General features: G+C 40.0%; 2 protein-coding genes and 1 long non-coding RNA gene across 4 annotated transcripts in view; 2 read left to right on the forward strand and 1 right to left on the reverse strand.

Moving 5' to 3' along the window:
- Window positions 1-1,176: 1,176 nt before the first annotated feature.
- On the reverse strand, window positions 1,177-5,767 carry LOC140508084 (uncharacterized). Of its 2 annotated transcripts, none has more exons than XR_011968289.1 (2): window positions 5,244-5,767; window positions 1,177-3,437 (listed from the first exon to the last, which is right to left on the reverse strand). It is a non-coding gene; the product is annotated as an uncharacterized lncRNA (long non-coding RNA). The 2 variants fall into 2 exon arrangements; XR_011968290.1 differs by having other exon boundaries at window positions 1,177-3,482.
- Window positions 5,768-6,388: 621 nt separating this feature from the next.
- The window catches only part of RFX7 (regulatory factor X7), a 180,207-nt gene continuing 162,591 nt past the window's right edge, over window positions 6,389-24,004 (forward strand). Inside the window, exon 1 of the mRNA XM_072615859.1 lies at window positions 6,389-6,993. Coding sequence (XP_072471960.1) covers window positions 6,833-6,993 — 161 coding nt within the window. The 5' untranslated portion in view covers window positions 6,389-6,832. The remainder of the gene's footprint in view (window positions 6,994-24,004) is intronic.
- LOC140508100 (uncharacterized) lies at window positions 7,000-17,077 on the forward strand. Its single transcript, XM_072615870.1, has 2 exons — window positions 7,000-7,873; window positions 8,538-17,077. The coding sequence occupies exons 1-2, from the start codon at window positions 7,089-7,091 to the stop codon at window positions 8,566-8,568; spliced, it is 816 nt and encodes a 271-aa protein (XP_072471971.1). The 5' UTR covers window positions 7,000-7,088; the 3' UTR covers window positions 8,569-17,077.

Genomic DNA, 24,004 nt, shown 5'->3' on the forward strand with positions numbered 1-24,004 from the left:
GAAGGTCATTTGGTATTTTTTTTTGTTTCATGGGTTACCATGACCAAAGAATTCAGTCACCTACTGGCTATCCTACTAGTGCATTGGAAAGCCAACACAGGTTGCTACTAGAACTCTTCTGGAAGCTTTTCTGGTATTATAGAACTTGTGCTCTCTTGTGTTCTTTGAGAATCCAGAGTCTCCTTCATAAAGTGAGGGCATCAGAGAAAGTATCATAATACAAAGTGTGATATGATACAAAATTATATTGTATAACTTCTCATTTCTCAAATATATAGAAAACGGAGTCAAATTTATAAGAACAAGTCATTTCCCAATTGATTAATGGTCAAAGGATATGAAAAGGCAGTTTTTAGATGAAGATATCAAAGCTATCTATAGTCATATGAAAAATGCTCTAAATTACTCCTGATTTTAGAGAAATGCAAATTAAAACAACTCTGAGGTACCATGCCATACCCTTCAGATTGGCTAATATGACAGAAAAGGAAAATGACAAATGCTGGAGGGAATGTAGGGAAATAGGGACACTGATGTATTATTGGTGGAGTATTGAACTGCTCCAACTATTCTGGAGAGCAATCTGAAACTACACCCAAAGGGCTATAAAACTGTTCATACCTTTTGACTCGGCAATAGCACTACTAGGTCTGTATGCCAAAGGATTAAAAAAATGGAAGAGGGCCTATATATACAAAAATATTTATAGCAGTTCTCATGAAGACATTGAGGGACTGGATGCCCATCAACTGGGAATGGTTGAACAAGTTGTGGTATATGACTGTGATGGAATACTATTGTGACATAAGAAATAATGAGCAGGGTGCTTTCAGAAAAATATGGAAAGACTTACATGAACTGATGCAAAATGAAGTGCGCAGAACCAGAATATTGTACATGGTAACAGCAGTATTGTATGATGATTATTTGTGGATGACTCAGCTTTGTCAGAAAGACAGTGAACCAAGACAATTATTAAGGGATTAGGCTGAAAGAACTGATGGAGTCTGAATGCAGATCAAAACATACTATTTTTTACTTTGTGTGTGTTTTTTGTCTATGTTCTCTTTCCCAGTATGACTAATATGGAAATATGCTTTGCATGACTACACATGTATAACCTACATGATGTTGCTTGCCATCTTTGGAAGGGGGGAAGGAGTGGGAGGGAGAGAATTTGGAACTCAAAATTTAATGTTAAATATTTCTTTGACATGTAATTGGAGAAAAATTAAGCATTTAAATAAAAAGCATTAAAAAGAGGAGAGAACTGTCCTAGAGTCAGGAAGATCTAAGCTCAAGACTTGCCTAGGACATATACTAGCTGTGTGACTCTGGGCAAATTTCTTACTCCTTTCTTGACCTTTCTTCAGTCTTTGAAGTCCAGGACAGAGTTTTGTTCTGGGCCTTCTTCTTTTCTTCCTCTATACAACTTCCCAGGGTGATCCCATCTACTCCCATGGCTTTAATTACCATCTTTATGTTAATCATGCTCAAATCTATCTTTCCTGTTCTAATCACTCTGCTGTCCTCCATTCTCACACCTCCAACTACCTTTCAGACATTTCAAACTGGACGTCTTATAGACATCTTAAACTCAACATATTCAAAACTGAATTTATTATCTTTCCCCCCAATTCTTCCCCTGCATCTCTCCCAGTCCCCTATTTTACATATTACTATTGAGGGCAATACAATCCTTCCAGTCCCTCAGGCTTGAAACCTAGGGGTCATTTTAAACTCTTTCATCTCCCTCAATCCCATATCCAATCTGTTGTCAAGGCCTGTCAGTTTTACAACAACTCTTGCATATACCTGGTTCTTTCTTCTGATAATGCCACCACTCCAGTGTAAGTAGGCCCTTCCCATCTCATGCCTGAACTATTGCAACAGCCTGCTTGTGGGTCTACCTATCTCAAGTCTCTCCCCACAATAAACCATGCTTCCTTTGGCTGCTAAGGTGAATTTCATAAAGTACAGCTTCAACCTACTTAAAAAACTCCAGTGGTTCCCTATCACTTCCATGATCAAATATAGAATTCTCTGTTTGGTGATCAAAGTCCTTCATAACTTAGACCCTTTCTACCTGTCCAGTCTTCTTACACCTTATTCCCCACTATGTACCCTTCAATCCAGTGGCAATGGCTTCCTGGCTATTCCACAAATAAGACACTCTAGCTTTTAATGGGCATTTTTCTCTGGCTGATCCTCCATGCTTGGGACTGCTCCCCTGCTTAGATCTGCCAGCTGCCTTCCTTAAAGTCCCAAATAAAATCCCATCCCTACAGGAAGTCTTTCCTCTTTTAATTCTAATTCCTTTCTTATCTAAATTACTTCCTTTTTATCCTCTGTATGGCTGGTCTGTAGATATTTGTGTGCAGGTTCTCTCCCCCATTAGACTGTGAGGTTCTTGAGGGTAGAACCTGTCTTTTGCCTTTTTTGGGTCCTCAGCACTTATCATAGTTCTTGGCATTAGATCAGGTGCTTAATAAATGTTTGACTGACTAAATGTCAGTCACCATCCTTTCTGTGATACTTTCTTTTCTCTAGGTTTTTTGGTTTTTGGGTTTTTTTGGCGATACTCTCTCTTGGTTTTCCTCCCCTATGTCTGACTGCTCTTTCTTGGCTTACTTTGCTGGATGTTTATCGAAGTAGTGCCCATTAACCATAGGTGTTCTGGTTCTCTTCTGGGTCCTCTTTTTTTTCTTTCTGTATACTGTTTCACTTAGACATCTCATCAACTCCTGGAGGTTCAATCTACAAGAGTGTGTTATACTAGAGAAAAAGTATTGAACCAGGAGGGAGGAAGCGCTGAGTTCAAATACTACCTCTCACTCTCACTAGCCATATTGAGTGGGTTGGTCTAAATAGTTTCTTGGGTCAACTCCAGCACTAAATCCATGATACCTTAACCTATACCTCTAATCCACCTCAGCTCCAGACAGGAATTGTCTGACCAGGTTCACAGTCCAAAACTATAACCTCCTACTCTTCCATACATCCCTGCCCCTTCTAATCCTATTCTTTGTGCTTACCCTATATTCATGGAATACTAGCACCTGTGGTGTGAGGGCTTGCTAAAACTCTTTCAAGGCTGCTCATCCCACCTCTGGAATTCACCTTCACCCAATTTTCACTGTGGCTCCAAGAAGCTGTAGCATGCACGGTGGTAAACCATCTTGAACCAGGTTGAAGGTAACTGACAGGCCAACAATCTGTCATTGAATTAGGGGGATATCTACCCCAAGAATGTGAAGACATCTCCTAGAGGAATGGATGGATGAGAACAATTTGTTCCAATGACCATGAAGGAGGCTGAAGAAGGTGCTGTAGAGCACTTAGAGATTTTTCAGACATCAGACACCAAAGTCATCCACTGCATCTTGGGCCATCACCAGTTGTCTTGATTTTTGTCTCGCCACTGGACTTCAATGACTCTGGAAGAGAGAGTGAGGCAGAGAACTTTGTGCAACTCTGCCTCACTTAAATTCAATTCATTAGCAAGTCAAGACCTGTGATGTCATTGGTCCTCCTTGAAAACAAAAGACAAACCACAGATTTACTTATTCGGCCCTAACCTCTCCTTATCTCCAGCCCCACATCTCCAACTGCCTATGTAGATAGATACCATGACCTAGATGTTCTGTGGATATCTTAAATTCAATATGTCTGAAGCTGAATTAATTATGTCTCCTCAAACCCTCCTTTTTTCTCCCTAGTACTCTTGAAGGCACTACAATCTTCACAACTGCACTGGCTCAGAATTGGTTATCTTTGGCTCTATAATCTGTTTTACACCCCTCTTTCCTGCTCAATATGTTGCCAAGTCCTGTCCATTTTTTTTTTCACGTTTCATACTCACCCATTCTCCTCTTGGACATTGCTACCACCCTGAAACAGGTCTTTATTTCCTCATACCTACACTGTTTCAGTGTCTTCTCTTTGATCTCTCTGCCTTAAGTCTCTCCCCACTGTAATGCATCCTCCCCTCAGCTGCCAGAGATCTTCCTAAAGGGCAGGTCTGACCAGGTCACTCACCTACTCAATTCCAGTGACACCCAAGTACTTCCCAGAGCAAACATAAAATCCTTTGGCTTTGGAAGTCAAACCTGGCCCCTTCCTACCTTTCCAGTCTTTTTACAGCTATGCTTCCCTTTACATATTCTATAATCCAGTGTGATTTTGGTTTCTGAGCCCTACCTGACATCTCCCAGACTGCAACTGCAATTTCATTGACTGTCCCCCATGTCTAGAAAGTGCTCTCACTTCAGTTCTGCCTCTTGGCTTCCTTAAAATCTCAGCTAAATTTGCACTTTTTGTAATAAGCCTTTCTAGACACGTCCCCTTCCCCATACATAGTCTTTCCTCTGAGACTGCCCCCAATTTAATCTACATATATCTTGTAGGTACTTAGTTGTTGTGCATTTTTGTCCCCCCACTTAGAAAGTGAACTCCTTGAGGGCAAGGACTGTTTTGGGAGCTTCTTTGCACTTTAGGCACAGAGAAAGTGCTTCCTTGGAAGCACAACTCAGGTAACACCTGAGGCCTTTCAGAATATCTTCAACTGTTAAGCATTTTCTTCCTCTTAAAATTTCCCCTTCTCCTGGGAATTATTTTGTGCATGTGTATATATGTATAATATATATATAATGCATACATAAGTAAATATATACACATTACGCACATGTATATGCATTGTGTGTGTATGCACACACACATACATGCTCATATCCCTATTGTAGAATGTAAGTTTTCTGAAGGCAAAGACTGCACCATTTTTGTTTTTTGTATCCATGGACCTTGTCGTGGTAAACTCAGTGCATAATAGGCATTTAACATGTTTATCAAATTGAATTGGTGGTATAATTTTAAGAAAAGGACAAAGTGCACAAAGTGTATATTTCAGTCTCAGGGCTCAGTTAATAAGGAAAAGGCAGGGGGGATTTGGGGAAATATATCATTATCATTAGTGGTTATGGTTGCTGAAACAATCTCTCTCCAAGATTTGGACAGGGTTCCTGGTGGCTTAAATTGAATTTGGACAGGTAGAGAGGAGGAAGAGGGACATTTTAGGGACGGGGCAGAAAGGGAATGAGCATGGTATGTGTCAGGGACAGTAGTAATAAGACCCACTTGGGTTGAGATTTAAGTTTGTATGGGTACACTGAGGCCAGACTATGGAGGACTTTGATACTATATCACTTTTAGAGGCATTTTATTTTGTATACGCTGCACCTACTTACCATATGTGAACATGTTTTCATTCCCACGGTGGAACAGAAGCTCTTTGAGGAACGGGGCTGTCTTGCATTTGTGTCCCTCTTTCCATCACAGTGCCTGGCAGCATAGCCGTTGATTAATGAATGCTTATTGATTGGCTGTTTGTTTTCTTTTTTGGCCATGAGGTTTACAGTGAGGTCAGATTAGGAGTAACAGGGTAGCTCCTCCTCCCTGGGAGCCTCTGCAAAGTCAAAGGCCTGAACTCTTGACCCATTTCAGTCCTACATACTGTTCTAGCTTGCTGAGCACAGAGAGAAAAAGAACCTTCACCTGTTGTACAGGGCACGACAGATGGCTGTTTTTCAGTTTCTTTAAACTCCTAAGAAGAAAAGTCTCATTTAAGCAACTAGTACCATTTAATAAAATGTGGGTGCTGGACCCCTCCACCTGTTCCGTCCTTGTGCCCACCGTCAGCTCCCCTCCTCCCACACGCTGGGCTGGCCCCTGCCCTCCCGCGGGGGCACATGCCCGTGCACACCCATGCACACCCATGTGCACCCATGCAGCACCCCCCCCGCATGCACACACACGCACCCCTCCCGCATGCACACGCACGCACCCCTATGCATGCACACACACGCACCCCCCCGCATGCACACACACGCACCCCGTGCATGCACACGCACCCCCACGCTTGCACACGCACGCACCCCTATGCATGCACCCCCACGCACGCACACACGCGTGCACACATACGTACCCCATGCATGCACCCCCACGCATGCACACATACGCACCCCCACGCATGCACACACCCCCATGCATGCACCCCCGTGCATGCACACCCCCGTGCACGCACACACGCATGCACACCCCCCCACGCATGCACACACCCACGCACGCACACACACGCGCACACACTCGCAGTCCCCTCCCCTCCCGCCGCGGCCGCCGTCTGAGCGGTAGGTGTTTTCGCCGTCTGCGCCGGGCGGGCCGCAGTGCGGCTGCGCGCACGCGGGCTGCCTCCGGGGCTGGCAGGGCAGCGGCGGCCGCGGCGGCGGCGGCGGGCAGGAGGCAGGAGGCAGGAGGCAGGAGGCTGGAGGCTGGAGGCAGGAGGGCAGGGAGCTAGCGAAGGAGGGAGGGAGGCGGGCGGGCGGCGAGTGGCGCCCGGCCGAGCCAGGGGCTGCGGCAGCCCCGCGAGGGCGCAGGAAGGCAGGGCGGCCAAGTCCCCGCGGAGCCCTTCCTCCCGGGCTCGGGGGACCCCCTCTTCTCCGCCCCCACCCCCATCGGCCCTCCCCCCTCCGCCCCCCGGTCGTCGTCTCGGTCGAGCGCCCCCTCCCCGGCCGGCCCCCGAAGGGAGGCGGCGGCGGCGGCGGGCCGAGGCGGCCGGGATGCCCCTGCCCCGCTGAGGCTCCCCCACCGCGAGGAGCCTCCCGGTCTCCCCGGTGATGTTCCCCCGGCAGCGGGAGAAAGCCGCTCACTCGAGCCCTGGGGTAAAGGCCTAGTTTCTCCAGCTTCCTCCCTTCCTCTTCCTCCTCCTCCTCCTTCTCCTCCCTCCTCCTCTTCCTCCTCCCCCTCCCCTCCATCCCCCGCCCCCCACCCTCCAGCAGCGATGGCAGAGGAACAACAACAACCACCGCCACCGCCGCCCGATGCCCATCAGCAGCTCCCCCCCGGCGCTGCCAGCCCGGGGGTGGCTCTGCCAGCCCTGGTGCCCGGGCTGCCGGGGCCGGAGGCCCGCGCGCTGCAGCACAAGATCCAGAACTCCATCTGGTAAGGGGCTCCTCCGCCGCGGGGGCCGGAGAGCGGGCACCTTCTGCTGCAGAGGGGCGCGGGGCGGGGGAGGCGGCCGCGGATGCCTTCGCTGCATGGGGGTTTCCCGAGCGGTGCCCGTTCCCGGGGGCTCGGGAGGCGTGCGGCCCGGGCTCTGCCCGTGCCCCCCGGGCTCTGCCCCTGCCCCCCGCTGTGCCTGCGGAGAACAAGTCACCGGGCACTGCACTTGGTGCGAGAGGCGGAGGGATGGACGAGAAGTTAGGTGGCATGACGGGAGCCTGGCACGCGTCTGGGAGGGCCGCGGGAAACGTGTGGACTCGCCTGGCATCCGCGCGGAGCCGGGGGAGAAGCGCGGGGGGGATTCTCGCCCCGCAACCATTGTGCGTAAGAATAGTGGCGCGCCGCGTAGGACCCGGCGGTGCGTGTCTGTCCGTCCGTGGGTCCGTGTGTCCGTCCGTCCGGGGCTCGGCCGCCCCTCCGACGGGGCTGTCCCGTGGAGCCCTGCGGGAGGACTCCTTCTCCGCGAGGAAGACGCCGCTGCGGGGCCTGACGTGGTAATGCGGGAGAGCCGGAGCCTGCCTGGGGCCCGGCCGGACCGCGGCTGCTGTCCCGCCCCGCGGGGCGTCCTGCGGCCGCTGTGGATGTGTGCGTGGGGCGGCCTCGCGGAGCCCTCGTCCGGGAAGGCGCCGTGTCGGTCAGATTCCGTGTGTGCCAAGAGCGTGGTCCTGGGCGATCGGAAGGGAGATCTTCTCAGTGGTCCCGGAGTAGCCATGCTTTGTAAAAGGCCCATCCGAAGCGTGGCTGGTCTTTGCCTCAAGTCTGCCACGAGCAGTAATGAAATTAGTCACGTTAAATGTGCCAAGTTTGGAAAGTGGGGCTGGTGCTTGTCATAGAGTGGTTTGCATGATTTTCCTGAAGGGTCCATGTGTACAGGGTTATTTTGGTAATAGGGAATAGGCATTGAATAGTTTCACATTATCCTTTAGTGGGCACTTGAGTATTTTGTTTGCAGTGTAGAAGTTTAAAAAATTGGAGTGTAAGTGAATGCAGAAATTTTTTTGGGTCTTCACATGTCATATAACTTACCTGGAATAGGTCAGATAAATAGATTTCTTTTTCTTTATAGTTTCAGGATGTAGGTCTCAGAAATACAGAACTGAAGGAGATGCTTAACTTTATGGCTTTTACTGTGAAGATTTTAGTAAAATTAGTGTTTCTTCTATCAGTATAGTATAAATTAGCTTCCCTGAAATCATCATCAGATTGATTTTAGCTTCCATGTTTTCGTTACATTTAAATGAGGTATCATGTCTAAGTTGACAAAATGGCTACTAAAACCCTTTAAAATAGAGCATTTTTAAAAGTAGAATTGAGTGTAATTTTTAGTTAGGAAGAGAGTAAAATGAATGAGCCTTCACTTTTTCTCTCAAAAGTAGTCATTAGAATAGTTAACGTAGGGAATTTTTAAGAATCATGAAAATTATTTGAATAGTGGTGTTAGTTTTTTTCATGTGGATTATTAATTATTCTCTCTCTCTCTTGAGGCTTCATATTCATCTGACCTTTACAACTTAAGTCACTTGACATCTTTAACATATGTGAAACTTCTCTTATCTACCGGCAGTATAAGTAAGTTCTTAGCACCTGCTCTGAAAACTTAGATAGGAAACATCTTAAACTTAACATACTTATATCTATTTTAAAATCATACTAACACATTGACATTTAATTTTCTGTGTTAGAGATCCTATTTGAAAAATTACTTCCCTTTTCATACTATATGTGTAGCTGTAGACTACTTCACTTTTTATATTATATTGAGTAAATAACAGTAATGGATTATTCAATATTTATCACCTTTTCCCCCCTAAAGATTGAATTTCCATTGGTTGTATAGAAGAAAGATATTTGTGTTAAAAAGATGAATTCCCTTGTCCCTGGCTTCCCCTAAGTTATGTTATAATGTACAATGTGTAACTTATTGAGATATGTTTTGATCAGCAAACTTGACACAACTCTTTATGCATCTCATGGAATCATTTTTAAAACCAAGGTACTTTAAAAGTAGGGTGATTTTTGACACCTTATAATGTGAAAGAACAATTTTGCATTACTTCTTAAATTTTGGTTAATTATAATTGTGACTTTTAGATTTTAATTCAAAGCAGCCGCTTTCTTAGATCATAAACAAGTCTGAACTTATCCTTCTATACAGATATAAATATAGTGTATGATGTAGGCCTCTAGCTGGACAATGAGTTATTCATTGTCTTAGCTCATAGTTAATTTAATCTGTTTATTAAATTAAAATGCATTATAACCAGAGAAATTTGTCTGTTATAACTGCAAATAAAAGTGTATGATTTAGAATCAGAAAACCAGATTTTACTACTTATTGCTTGTATGACCCTAGACAAGTAACTTCACTAATTATCCTTAGCTATAAAATGAGGGTCTTACTAGATCATCTCTAAAGGTTTCTTCCAGCCCTAATTATATGATTTCCTGTGTCTGAAAGATAATAAAAGATTAAATTTTAATCAGCATTTATAGAGTATTTTAAGGTTTGCAAAGCACTTTCTAGGTTATCTCATTTGATCCTCCCAGTCCTGTGATATAGATACTATGATTACCTCCCTTTTACAGATAAGGAAACTGAGGCTGGATAAGGTGAAGTGACTTGCCCAGGATCACACAACTAGTAAAATATCTGAGGCAGGTATTGGAGACCTGAGCCAGCCAGTATCATCTTCCCTTAAAATCCACCACTTTATCCATTGCGCCACCTAGCTAGTGTTAAAGTAGAGCAGCATGCTGCGTGCAGCTCTGTAGTAAATAAAATTAGCAACACCCAAGATTATTTTTATTTTTGTAATTCTTGGACATGCAGACTTGTTCATGTCATAGCAAAACAAACTAATATTTGCACAATCAGTTTGTAGATATCTTCATTTTCTTCCTTTCTTATTTTCTATACACCTCCAAAGGACTCTTCCTCCTCTAAAAGAAAGGTCTTCGTGCACAGATGTCCATTTTAATATTGAATGCTGTGCTAAGGATGCCATGTAAACTTTTTTTAAAAAAGTTACAATCACAGGTTTATCTAAATTTTACTATAATTAGAGTTGGAGTGACTAGGGAGGAGGAATGTTGGTCTCTTTCCCAAAAGAGGATTCAACTCCAGTTTGCCTTCTGAACTGTTTCAAATTTTGGCCAGATTTACTTCACAACCTCATGTTGCTAGGTACTTATTGCTGCCTCTTTCTCATTAATTTCCTAATAAAGGAAGAACATAGTTACTAAACTTGAATTAAGATTTGGATAGTAATTTAAAGAAATTTACAAAAGCCAACATTTTGTAAGTTCATAATGTTGTTTTTCTAAGCAGTTCTACTTCGACAGTAACAGGTGTGTTGCCAAGGAGCTCATTGCATAGAATGAGAGGTTGGACTGGATGATCTATACAGGTACCTTCTGATCCCAAGATTCTGGGGTCAAATAGGGGGAAGGTCACTGGAAATGAAAGACCTCAGAGATGATTTTTTTAGCCCAGGAGTTTTTTTTTTTTTTTCTGGAGTGGGGATGGTAAGACAATTGGGGTTAAGTGACACCCGAGGTCACACAGCTAGTAAGTGTCAAGTGTCTGAGGCTGGATTTGACCCTCCTGACTCCAGTGCTCCTTCCCTATTCACTGCTCTACCTAGCTGCCCCTAGGCCAGGAGTTCTTTACCTGCAGTCCATGATCTTGGTTTTTAAAAATATTTTAACAACTGTAGTTTAGCATAATTCCTTTGTAATTCCATGTATTATATTTTATGCATTTAAAAACATTCTGAGAAATGATTCAAGTGTTTAACCAGACGCAAAGAAATTAAGAATTTCTGAGTTCTGCAAAGGTTAAATGTTTTGACATATTCAAGGTCACACATGTAGTAAGTAGCAGAGACCAGGTTCACATCTAAGTGTCATAAACCCAGTGCCTTTTTTGTGTTGCTCTTCTGCCTGTTGTAATTAGGTATCCTCAAGTTATCTTGTCTTCTTGGACAGCAGTAATCTTTCCACATGGAATAGGAATGTATATTTGCAAATAGGCTGTTACCTATAGAATTTTAACTAATAAGATTCATTTCATAAAAAATATATTCTATTTATTGTAGTAAAAATATGGCTTATGTGTACTCAACAGACATCTTAATTTGGTTTTCATCTTTATATAATAATTTAAATCTGTAGGTAGTTACTTACAAACATGTGCTCAAAACAGTCCTGCAAGATAGGCCTCCATTACCTCCATTTTGTGAAAGAGAGATGGGGGAGGGAGGGACAAGGAAGAAGACTCATCCAACTTGTTGTTTGTCTCTAGAAGTAAAAGTAAGACAAGAACTCTTCTCTTGGCTAGAAAATTGCTCAGGTTTTTGTATATTTTGAATTTTGAGATACCTAATGACAGCATGCATTCCAGTATCAAGCAAAATCAAACAGCTTTGTTTTAGTTACTTGTCTCTGTTATGACAGGTTAGCAGCTGGCTATTAAGGGACAAGTTTCTTATTTCTGTGAATTACTATAAGCAGCTTCTTATGTAGAACCCTCCAGTTAAATTTTAAAGTCACAGATCAGAGATTTGAAGTCCAGATAGACTGTGGCTTGCTCAAGGTCATACTGGTAATAATAAGTGTCAGAGGCAGAACTTGAACCCAGGACCTCCAACCCTAGAGTCAACCTTTCTAAAATTATTTCACATTGTTCTTTGGTGATGTTTGGGGCATCAGTCACTTAAATGTTTCCCCTTTAACTTAAATACTTAAGGAGTCGCCTTTCTTGTCTTGGAAGACATGGATAGTAACTTGATTCCTCAGGAAAAGTACTGCCAAAATGGAAAAGGAGGAGGTGGAACCTATCTTCTCTATTTTGAATAAAACTGCCCTCTCCAGAAGGGGGTCAGTTAGTTAATTTTAAGTCCCTCCTTTTGCTGGATTTTTCTAGAGTTATTTTGTATTATATATATGTAAGCCTGTACTGCCATTGGTTTGGGAGTTACGGAAAAGCATATATAAAATTTTAGGGATTTACTTTCATTTTTTTGGAGTTCTTTGAGAAGAGAAGCTAGATTGGAAAGAAATTTGGATGGCTTTTTTTTTTTTATTATGTGCTTTTATATTGACAAATTGACAATTTTTTTCCTCATTTGTTGATGTATATACTCTATTAAAAATAACCCGAGTCATTCTTTGTGAATGAAAATTCATGTTACAAATTTTATACAAGGAGCAATGCTATACCTTAGAATTTTCCCAGTGTACATAATTGTAATAAATTGTATGAGCATCATAAAATGCACCTGCCATTGGTGTAAAAATGAACTCTTATTGTAAGTCCCATAAGTAGGTGGTACAAGGTAATCTTAGATGATGTATGTTTGAAGAATGTCAGTACATTTTTATATTAACCTAATAAGCCATAATAAAACCTTTTCCTATCTTATCAAGGGACTGAAAGAAATTGTTGCAAATATAAGAAAGTATAAATTGAGGGAAATACAGTCTTTACTTCCTTCATCTATAAAATGAGAGAGTTAGATTAGATGACATCCAGTCTCTTCTTGCTCTAAACTTGCTTGATTTTTATCAGTAAATAAACCTTAACATCCTCAACAACAATACAGTGAGCGCAGAGCAATGTGGTCATTATGGATTTAATTTTTGCTAGGCAACTAACAGTCTTCACAAGGGATAGATTATTAAGGCATCCTAATGTAACATTAGGTATCTACCTAGTAGCAGTTTCTCAAGGTGTTAAATACTTATTAGGGCATTGTATTGTCATAGGAGAAAAATGTGTTGGTATAGAAGGTATTATAGGTCTTTAGTTTTTAAAAACATTTTTGAAGAGAAAATATGAGTTATAGGAAGGTTTAAATTTTTGTTATTTAGATTTTCTGTGTAAAATAATATATATATGATTTACAGATTATTTACTTATTCGGATTATCATAAAAGTGACTTGTCTCCACTGATATAGATACCGTAATTCACTTATTGTGGAAACCTTCCTGAGGATTATGACAGCCTGGCAGAAAATCTCAAGCATTTCCAACTACGAACTTTTAAATATGGGAACAATCTTGTCACACAGAATCCTACATCTACCCCCCATCCTATGTCCCCTTTGAAGAAGCCTGTTTTTAATTTCCGAATAGCCCTCTTCGGCCTATTGGAGGATCTCAGCGTAAAACAGATACAACCATTTGTTCAACCAAGAGGCTGCAGTGTTGGGATATTGTGAATTGATGAAAGTACAGTCTTCTTGCCTTAGGAAAGACTATGAAATGAAGAATAATTCAGATGATGAACAGTGAAGACTTACTATAATTATGATTGATTGCATTTGTGATAAGACAATAACTTGTAGACTTTCATGCTAAGAATGTTAATAAACTCAAACATCTCTTTTCTTGGTACACAGTAACTTGTATATTTTCATTTATGGTATGTTAAATGAAAGGTAACTGACGTTGAAGGCCAAGAGTTTCCCACTACCATACTCTTATTTTCACTCGTGTCTTAAAACAAACATACCAAGCAGTGGGTAGAATACAGAACTGATGAGTATCTAGGCACAACGGCTCAAAGAGAAAAGTAGAAGATGACCTCTTTTAATGTTAGTGTGTCTTTAATTGTCTGCTGTTTCTCTTTTCCATTGTGCTTCCATTCTCCCCATTTCGTGTACTTGACTTTGCTTTGTGGCAGTCACTCCTCACCTTTTCATGCTTTGCAGCCTTTGAAATCTTTGCTGTAAATACTGTTCCTGTGTTGCTAATTCCCTCCCTTCTTTTCTTTGCATATTGCTTATTGACCTCCTCCCTTCAGAGCCAAACTTGTACACCTTAGAGATGATTCCTTTGAATTCTTGTTAGCATTCATCAACTTACAGTAGTAATACTTTACACTCAAAACACTTCAAGATTTAAAGTCGTTTCCTTACAACAACCCTGTGATATAGACAATGTATGTACTGTTAGACTCATTTCAAGATAGACTCGGAGGTTCAGAGAGGCTAAATGAATTTTCCTTGGTAAGTTTTGGAGCTGGGATTTGAATTCAAGTTATCCAGTGCTGTTATCATTGAACCATTTCTTTATGTTAATCTTGGGGAAGACTTCCTGGAGAAGTGAGACTTGAGTGGGTTGTGGTAGAAAGGGGTAGGCTTATATATGTAAAGAGAAAGAGATAGTATATTAAAATTAGAGGAACATCTTTATTTAGAGCCACTGAAGTAGAAGAGTTCACAGTAAGAAAGGATGGATTCATCTGGTATATAACATGCTATACCACCCTTATTACTTATCTTTATAATAAGTCACTTTTCAACCAGTGAATCAACAAGTATTTATGAAGTGCCAGGTATATCTCCATAGTGTTTTCTCCACAACAGTGTTTTAGATAATCCAAGTATTATTATCCCCATATTTATAGATGAGAAAACTGAGGTTCAGAGAAGTTATGTACATGCTGTCTCCTCAAACAGATTGTTAATTTCTTGAGAGCAGAAATAATATCCTTTTGTATATTCCTTCCATCTTGCATGGTGCTTTTACATAGTAGCAGCACAGTAAATATTAGTAATGATGATGGTGACCTTTTGTCATAAATTATATTTATTATTCAATGGTTAAGAAAATAGATAGGTGTAATACTTTTTGGAAAGTTTTCTGTCAACATTTTTCAAATGAAGAAAAAAAAGTTTTGGCATTTAAAGAATATTCTTATTTTTTTCCTTCACTTAAATGCCTCATTCCCTGATGATTCTGATTAAAAGAGATGTTGTATGTAATTCAGGCTTTTCATTAACAGCCTGGTCTTGAAGTTAGACCATGTAAGTGAGTTTTTACTATTTTGAAATAAAACATTATTTGATACTAAAATTAAATCTTATTCATTTTGAGTCATACCCTCAAGCTATCGTCTTGTATCTCTCCTTTCACAGCCAAACTTTCTAGGAAAAAGCTGTCTACTCTCTTTGCTTCTTTTTTCTCTCCTATTTCTTTCTTTTAACTCTCTACGTTTGGCTTCCAACCTCAGCACTCAGTCTACTGCAGAGTTACAAGTCTTATCTTATTTGCCAATGTAATGGTCCTTTTCCAATTTCCATTCTTGACTACTGCTGATGACTCCTTTTGCATATCCTCTCCTCCTTGGTTTTTATTTGGTTTCGTTTTCCTGGTTCTACCTCAACTTCTTTGATTGTTCTTGTCAATCTTCTTTGTTGGTTTATCCATATCATACTGCCTAATGTGGATGGACCCCTATGCTTCGGTTCTGGTTATTTTTTTCCTGTTTCTCTATACTTTATCACTTGGTGACCAAATAAAGTTTCCATGGATTCACTTATGATCTCCTTGCATACAACTCCAACAAGGTCTGTAGATCCAGCTCTACTCTCTTTCCTAAGATGCAGCCCCACATCACTGCTAATTATGTGTTTCAAGCTGGTTACTCCAGGGATAACTCAAACTAAACATTTCCAAAAGACTCATTCTCTGCACCCCAACCCAAAACTTAACCCCTGCTCTCCATTCTTCTGTTTTTGTTGAGGCTACCCCCACCACTCACCCATCATCTTGGACTTGTTCTTGATTCCTCATTTTTCCTCACCCCACATTTCCATTTCTTTTTCTTTAACATCTCTTACATGCTTTTTCACCCCAGCATCCTAGTTTAGATTATAATGACCTCTCTGTTGAAATAGCCTTCTATTAATTGGCCTCTGGGTGTCACATCTCTCTCCACTCTAGTCTGTCATCTGCACAGCTGCCAAAATTATTTCTCTAAAGCACAAGTCTGGCCACGTGACTGCCATGCTCCATAAACGTCAGAGGTCTTCTGTTGCCATTAGAATCAAATATAAACTCCTCCACACTTTGGCATTCAGAGCCCTTTACAACCTGATTCTGATCTGCCTTTCCAGCCTTACTATGTGTTAGTCTTTTCGTATACTTTGTAGTCCAACTAAGCCAGCCCTTTTGTTTTTCCTCAGACACAACACTCCATCTCCTGACTCCTTCCTTGCCTGTTCGGTATCTAGGATGTCCCCTTCCCTTCCCGTAATCTCCTACTTCTTCATTGGTCTCAGCTCTATTGCCATCATCATATGAATCCTTTTCCTCATCCCTTCAGCTGAAAGTATTTTGCTCAGTTCTCAGCAAATACTTGGCATATAAGTTAGTATTTTATAAATGCTTATTGATGATAATTCAGAAATGGAAAATTCTTGAAATTGTGGTGACCACTAAGCAGGCAGCACTTTCTCTATCCAAAGTATAACAGATGAAGATTGTATGTGAAATCATGACTCTATAATATTCAGTTTTCTTTTTCTCTTGAGTGTGTACTAAATTAATTGTATTATTTTCAAAGCTGTTCTGAACTTCTGTTTATTACTCTGAATTAAAAAGGGCTTCAATGATGCTCATTTTCTTTTCTTTTTAAATAATATTATTGCTACCCCTCTTTTCCTTAACCCCACATCCCTACCTGTGGGAAGAAAAGGAGAAATAAAACACCTTTAACAAATACACAGTCAAGCAAAACCAGTACACTGGCCATGTCTTGAAAATGGTTATTTCATTCTGCTCCTTGAGGCCATCACCTCTTTCAGGAGATGGATAGCTTTTTTTATTTATTGGTCCACTGGAGTTGTGGTTTGTGAAATCAGGCAGAATTAAAGTACAAACAATATATATTTTGATAAAAGGGGAAAAAATACCCCAAACTCTAACAAGGTGCAGTGGTAAAGATAACATATTGCTTGTTCTGTGCACTTTTCTGAGATAATCATTGTGTATGTATATATATATGACTTTTGCTGGGGTTTTTTGCTTTGCCATAGTCTCTGTTCTGATTGTATTTGCCTTGCTCCTTCATATTTTTATAGAGATCTTTCCATATTTACTTTAATTTGTCATTTCATGGAGCAATAATACTTCATAAAGTTGATCACAATTTATATTGCCACTCTCCAATTGAAAGACATTGTTTCTTGTTTTTCTATTATTGCAAATAAAGCTGCTATGAAAATTTTTGTACAGATGAGACTCGCTCATTTAATAACGTCTTAGGATGTATAGTCTTAGTATTATTATGGGATCAAAGAGTGTGAGTTTTGTAAGTCATAATGTATGTTGTCAGATAATGTTGTGTAATATATATCTGCCAACAGTATAATGGTAGTACTTGTAAATTTCAACATTTGTCACAGTATGTTTTCATTTGGTTTTCACCAGTGAAATTAGTGTCACAGTAATAAATATTTGTTGATGGTGAGAAAGGATAATGGTTAGGGATATAGCGTGGGGGGGTAGGGGAGTAGGGTAAATCTTTGAAAGAAAATGCTTGATTCAGATGATGAAAAATGAAAATACAAAAGATCTAGCAACAGCAGTTGCACAGCACTCATGGGGCTGTTCAGGTTAGAAGACACAGACAATTCTGAGATGGGCTTTGATTCAGTAGAGTAGAAGGAAGAGTATAAATAAATTTGAGGGAAAAGAAATGGAAGATGTGCTCATGAGTAGGAGCATTTCTCTTGGTAGAAGAGTCCTTAATTCTTGGTAGATGACTTCACCACTTTACAAAGACTGAGATTATCTGTTGTGGTGAGTTCCATGACATAGTCTAATTGTTCACCTCAGCCTTATCACTTTCTATATTTAACCAATTTTTCTTTCCTCCTGCCTCAAAAGAAGAATTTTTATCTTAATTTTTTCTAATGCTAATCCTTTCCCTTGATCTATGGACCTGTACCTTCACCTCTTAAAAGAACTTGTTTCTGGATTTGTATTTTCCTTCACTAATAATTCCAGTCTCCCCCTTGTCATGGTTCGTCTTCAGCCATGTTAGCAGGTGTTCTAAAACATTTTGCTTTTTGATTCTGCTATTTTTGCTAGTCATCACTGAATCTCTCTTCTAATTCATGTTGATGTCAGACCTCCTGACATGAAAGTATTTTCCCACTTTTGCTATATTTACTTCCTGCCTTATTAAACCCTGTGACCTAGGTTCTATCCCTATTACTGCATTGAAAACATCACCTTTTATTTTTTTAAGTTTTTAAAAGTTAATTTATTTACTTTTAGTTTTCAACATTTCATTTCCATAAGTTTTAAATTTTCTTCCCTCCATCTCTTCCCTCCTCCCCAAGATGGTGTGCAGTTTCATGCAGGCTCTACATGTATATCCCCATAAAACATTTTCACATTAGTCATGTTGTATAGAAGAATTAGAACAAATGGGAGAAACCATGGGAAAGAGGATAACAACCAAAAAAAAAGCCAAGAAAAAGAAAATAATCTGCTTCTCTCTGTATTCAGACTCTATATTTTTGTTTTGGGGCTTACTCATTGGATATGTTTGTTTGGTCAGACAAGACTCTGGGCAGCTGCAAAGGGGCCCTCTGGCTTTGAAAACCCAGATGTTGGTGCTTCTCTTTCTGGTGACTATATATGTATGTAATGGTCAGACAGTTGGTGCTGTCTGCAGATCTGTGATGGATGCATTGCTTGTAGTCAGACAATTAGAAGCCATGTTTATTGGTCTTTACTTCTCTACTTATATTTTTCTCTGTTTTGAATGTAATTTAAAAAGATTGTTGACCCCTTAAAACAGCTGTCTTTCCTAGTAAAGCAGATCCAAGAACCATCCTGGGTATGCCAGTGTGATTGCCTTTATATACCCCTGCCTCCTTTGTAACAAGGAAGATAGTTAAATATATTGTTAAGCAAAAATATTACACACAGTGACCATGTCTGACAATATATAACAACATTTTGCTGTAGTGTACCCTCCTTCTCTGACGAGATAAGGGAGGTATGTTCTCTGAGATTTCTTTTCACTTTTGTTTCTCAGAGTTTGGATTCCAGTGTTTGGACCTTTTGATTTATGTTATTGCATTTGAAACTGGTTTCTTAAAAAACTCGTGACTTAAAACAAAAGAATTCACAAAGAAGCAAAGAAAAGATGGACAATTTTCAATGCAGCAAATATTATTTATCATACAGGCTTTCTTGAAATAAAAATACATTGTCACAAAAAAAAAATGTGACTTAATTCTTGTCAAATCCATTGACTTTTTTTTAGTTCTCATTCTCTTGGAGTCTTCTGTAACATGTGTTGATTACCTGCTTCCTTAAGTTACCTTTTCTTGGCTTCTCTGATGACAGTGCTTTAAAAAATCCTTTTTACTGTGAACTTACTCATTTAAAAACTTGAACGTTTCAGCATCATGCAAGGAAGAATGAGGAGGATTGTATATGAAACTGAACTTATGATATGTAAAGTATCTATTGAATTTAACATAGTAATAAAAAATTGTGCTAATTTTGTTCCCTTCTGAATGTCTTTGTTTGCTTTTGTACATTTTTTTCAGTATGTTCATTTTATTAATGTTCTTTCCTTCTAATATTTTTTTCTTGCTTCACTATCACTACAAATTAACTTCCAATGTCACACCCTTAGAAGCTCTCCCTTTAAACAGAGTATAAAATAGAATAATTAATTGGTCACGTCTGAAAATTTGTTTCTTTCTCACCCTTTTTTTAAAGCATTTCAAATCCACGTATTTATCTTTTGTTCTTTTTCTTAAATTTATTTATTTAAATTTTCAACATTCATTTCCACAAAATTTTGAGTTCCAAATTTTCTCTCCATCTCTCCCCTCCCCCCACCCCAAAATGCCAAGCATTCTAATTACCCCTACCACCAATCTGCCCTCCCCTCTAAAATCTCTCCCTTCCCTTATCCCCATCTTCTTGTTTGTCCTGTAGGACAAGATAAATTTCTATACCCTATTACCTGTATTTCTTATTTCCCAGTTGTATGAAATTACAATACTCAACAGTTGTTCCTAAAACTTTGACTTTCAACTTCTCTTCCTTCCTCCCCCCCCCCTCCATCCCCATTGGGAAGACAAGCAATTCAATATAGTCTATATCTGTGTAGTTTTGCAAATGACTTCCATAATAGTCGTGTTGTGTAAGACTAACTGTATTTCCCTCCATTCTATCCTGCCCCCCATTTCTTCTATTATCTCCTTTGACCTTGTCCCTTCCTAAGAGTGTTGACTTCTAATTGCTCCCATCTCCCATTACCCTCCCTTCCATCATCCCCCCTACCCTGCTTATCCCTTCTCCCCCACTTTCCTGTATTGTAAGATAGGTTTTCATACCAAAATGAGTGTGCATTTTATTTCTTCCTTGAGTTAAATGTGATGAGAGTAAGCTTCATGTTTTCCCTCTCACTTCCCCTCTTTCTCCCTCCATTGAAAAGTTGTTCTTGCCTCTTTTATGAGAGATAATTTGCCCCATTCCATTTCTCCCTTTCTCCTCCCAATATATTCCTCTCACCCCTTAATTTCATTTTTTTTAGTTATGATTCCTTCCTATTCAACTTACCCTGTGTTCTGTGTGTGTGTGTGTGTGTGTGTGTGTGTAATCCTACCAACTGCCCACATACTGAAAAAAGTTTCAAGAGTTAGAAAATATTGTCTTTCCATGTAGGAATGTAAACAGTTCCACTTTAGTAAGTCCCTTATGATTTTTCTTTCCTATTTACCTTTTCATGCTTCTCTTGATTCTTGTGTTTGAAAGTCAGATTTTCTTTTCAGCTCTGGTCTTTTCATCAAGAATGCTTGAAAGTCCTCTATTTCATTGAAAGATCATTTATTCCCCTGAATACTCAGTTTTGCTGGGTAGGTGATTCTTGGTTTTAGTCCTAGTTCCTTTGATTTTGGAATATCATATTCCAAGCCCTTCAATCCCTTAATGTAGAAGCTGTTAGATCTTGCATTATCCTGGTTGTATTTTCACAATACTCAAATTGTTTCTTTCTGACTGCTTGCATTTTTCTCCTTGACCTGTAACTCTGGAATTTGACTACAGTATTACTAGGAGTTTCTCTTTTTGGATCTCTTTCAGGAGGTGATTGGTGGATTCTTTCAATATTTATTTTGCCCTCTGGTTCTAAAATCTCAGGGCAGTTTTCCTTGATAATTTCATGAAAGATTATGTCTAGGCTCTTTTTTTTTGTCATGGCTTTCAGGTAGTCCCATAATTTTTAAATTGTCTCTTCTGGATCTATTTTCCAGGTCAGTTGTTTTTCCAGTGAGATATTTCACATTATATTCCATATTTTCATTCTTTTGGTTTTGTTTTGTGATTTCTTGGTTTTGCATAAAGTCATTAGCCTCCATCTGTTCCATTCTGATTTTGAAAGAACTATTTTCTTTAGTGAGCTTTTGAACCTCCTTTTTCATTTGGCTAACTCTGCTTTTTAAAGCATTAATCTCCTCATTGGCTTTTTGAACCTCTTTTTCCAATTGAGTTAGCCTATTTTTCAAGGTGTTAATTTTCTTCAGCATTTTTATGAGTCCCCATTAGCAAGTTGGTGACTTGTTTTTCATGATTTTCTTGCATCTCTCTCATTTCTCTTCCCAACTTTTTCCTCCACCTCTCTTACTTGATTTTCAAAATCCTTTTTGAGGTCTTTCATGGCCTGAGATCATTGAATATTTATTTTGGATGTTTGGGATACAGGAACCTTGACTTTTATGTCTTTCCCTGATGGTAAGCATTGTTCTTCCTCATCTGAAAGAATGGGAGAAGATATCTGTTCGCCAAGAAAGTAACCTTCTATAGTCTTATTTTTTCCCCTTTTTTGGGCATTTTCCCAACCAACTACTTGACATTTGAGTCCTTTGTCAAGAGTAGGATATACTCTGGGGATTTGTAAGATCCCAGTTCCTCGAAGGTGGCCCAGTCAAGTGTGTACATTGGTCTGGGAGGAACAAGAAACTTTTGTGCCCAGAATCTATGAGTAGTAGAGTTTCCTCTCCACAGTCACCTGACCTGCAGTTCCACCACGTCAGTCCTTTCTCTGGATGTGGAAGGCTTTTTGCCTCAAGGGTGCATTGAGAATTTTTTAGGTCCTTGCATTGCAATGGAGTAGTACTGAGTCTACTAGAAAAAATTCCTCGCACACTGTGGTTGTTGCTGTGTACAAAGTTCTCCTGCTTCTACTCCTTTCACTCAGCATCAGTTCATATTAGTCCTTCCAGGTCTCTCTGATGTCTTCCTGTTAATCATTTCTTACAGCACAATAGCATTCCATTACATTCATATACTAAAATTTATTCAGCCATTCCTCAGTTCCCCTTGATTTCCAGTTTTTGGCTACCACAAAGAGTGATGCTATAAATATTTTTGTACACATGGGACCCTTTCCCATTTTGATGATCTCTTAGGGATACAGTCCTAGAAGTGATATTGCTGGGTCTAAGGGTATGCACATTTTTGTAGTCCTTTGGGCATAGTTCCAAATCGCTCTCCAGAATGGTTGGATCAGCTCACAGCTCCACCAGCAATGAATTAGTGTTCTAACTCTCCCACATCTCCTCTCACATTTATCTTCTTCCTTTTTTGTCATGTTAGCCAATCTGAGAGGTATGATGTGGTTCCTCAGAGTTGTTTTGATTTTCATCTCTCTAATCAATAGAGATTTAGAGCATTTTTTTATGACTATAGATAGCTTTAATTTCTTCTTCTGAAAACTGCCTGTTCATATCCTTTGACCGTTTACCAATTGGGGAATGACTTGTATTCTTGTACATTTGACTCAGTTCTCTATATATTTTAGAAATGAGGCCTTTATCACAGACACTAATTGCAAAAATTCTTTCCCAGTTTTCTGCTTCTCTCCTAATCTTGGTTGCATTGGGTTTGTTTGTGCAAAAACTTTTCAATTTAATGTGATCAAAATTATCCATTTTGTACTTCATAATGTTCTGTATGTCAGTATCACATTTGCAAAATTTCTTTCATATGTCCTCTTTTATCCTCTTGACACTGCCACCAATCTAGTGCAGACCCTCATTACTACATGCCTGGACTATTGCTATAGCCTGCCATTGGTTTGCTTCCCTCCTGTCTGTTTACACTATAACCATCTTCCATTCAGTGACCAAAGTGTTTTTCCTAAAGCATAGATTTAGTCATGTTACCCTTCTCAGTAAACTACAGTGGGTTCCTGTCATCTCTAGAATCAAATTTAGAATTCTCTGTTTGGCATTCAAAGCCTATCATACTCTAGCTCCCTTCTACCTTTCCAGTATTTCGGGGGACCTTATTCCCTACCATGTGCTGTTTGATTCAGTGACACTGACCTCCTTGCTGTCCCACAAATGAGACATAAACCATCTTTTAGTTCTGGGCATTATCTCTAACTGTTCCCTGTGCTTGGAATGCTCTCCCTTCTTATCTCTGCCAGCTGTCTTCCCTAGCTTCCTTTAAACCCTAAACAAAATTCCATCATCCTTAGTAAACCTTCCTCTTTTAATTCTAATGCCTTCTCTCTCTTGAATTTTTTCTTATTTATCCTGTATAGAGCTTGTAGAGTTTATGGATTTTGTTCGCATGTTGTACCTTTCATTAGATTGTGAGCTCTGTGAAGGTAGGGCTTGTCTTTGCCCTTTTTGTATCCCCAGCAGTTAGCATACTTCCTGGTTTATAGATTGATCAAAGAGTTTTGAACCATGGCCTTTTTAATCCTATGCTGGTTTAGTTAAAGCTGTGATTTGTTTTACTAAACTGAAAAGGCTTTGAGAATGGGTCTAATGATACTTTATTGTCATGTAGTTGGCCACCAGGTGATATATTTTGGTCATGGTAGCCCAGAAAGTAGACAAAAACACAAAGTGCTCCTGGTCCTTTGTGACCCCCTTGTGCTTTCATAGTGACATAAAAGGGGCATGATACTAAGAATCAGTGGTTACTGAATAATCTGCTTAGTCATCCATGCTAAAGCCAACATAATTTTAAAAGCAATCCAATATAAAACCCACATGTATCTTAGGAGGAAGATAATAAAAAAATGGAAAAGAATGTGTTGCTTTATCAAAAATTAAAATCAGACAGAAAAACATCAACAACTATTTATACCTGCTTTCCCAGATCTATAAAATATT

Source organism: Notamacropus eugenii, chromosome 1, assembly GCF_028372415.1.
Source record: "Notamacropus eugenii isolate mMacEug1 chromosome 1, mMacEug1.pri_v2, whole genome shotgun sequence".
Classification (NCBI taxonomy): domain Eukaryota; kingdom Metazoa; phylum Chordata; class Mammalia; order Diprotodontia; family Macropodidae; genus Notamacropus; species Notamacropus eugenii.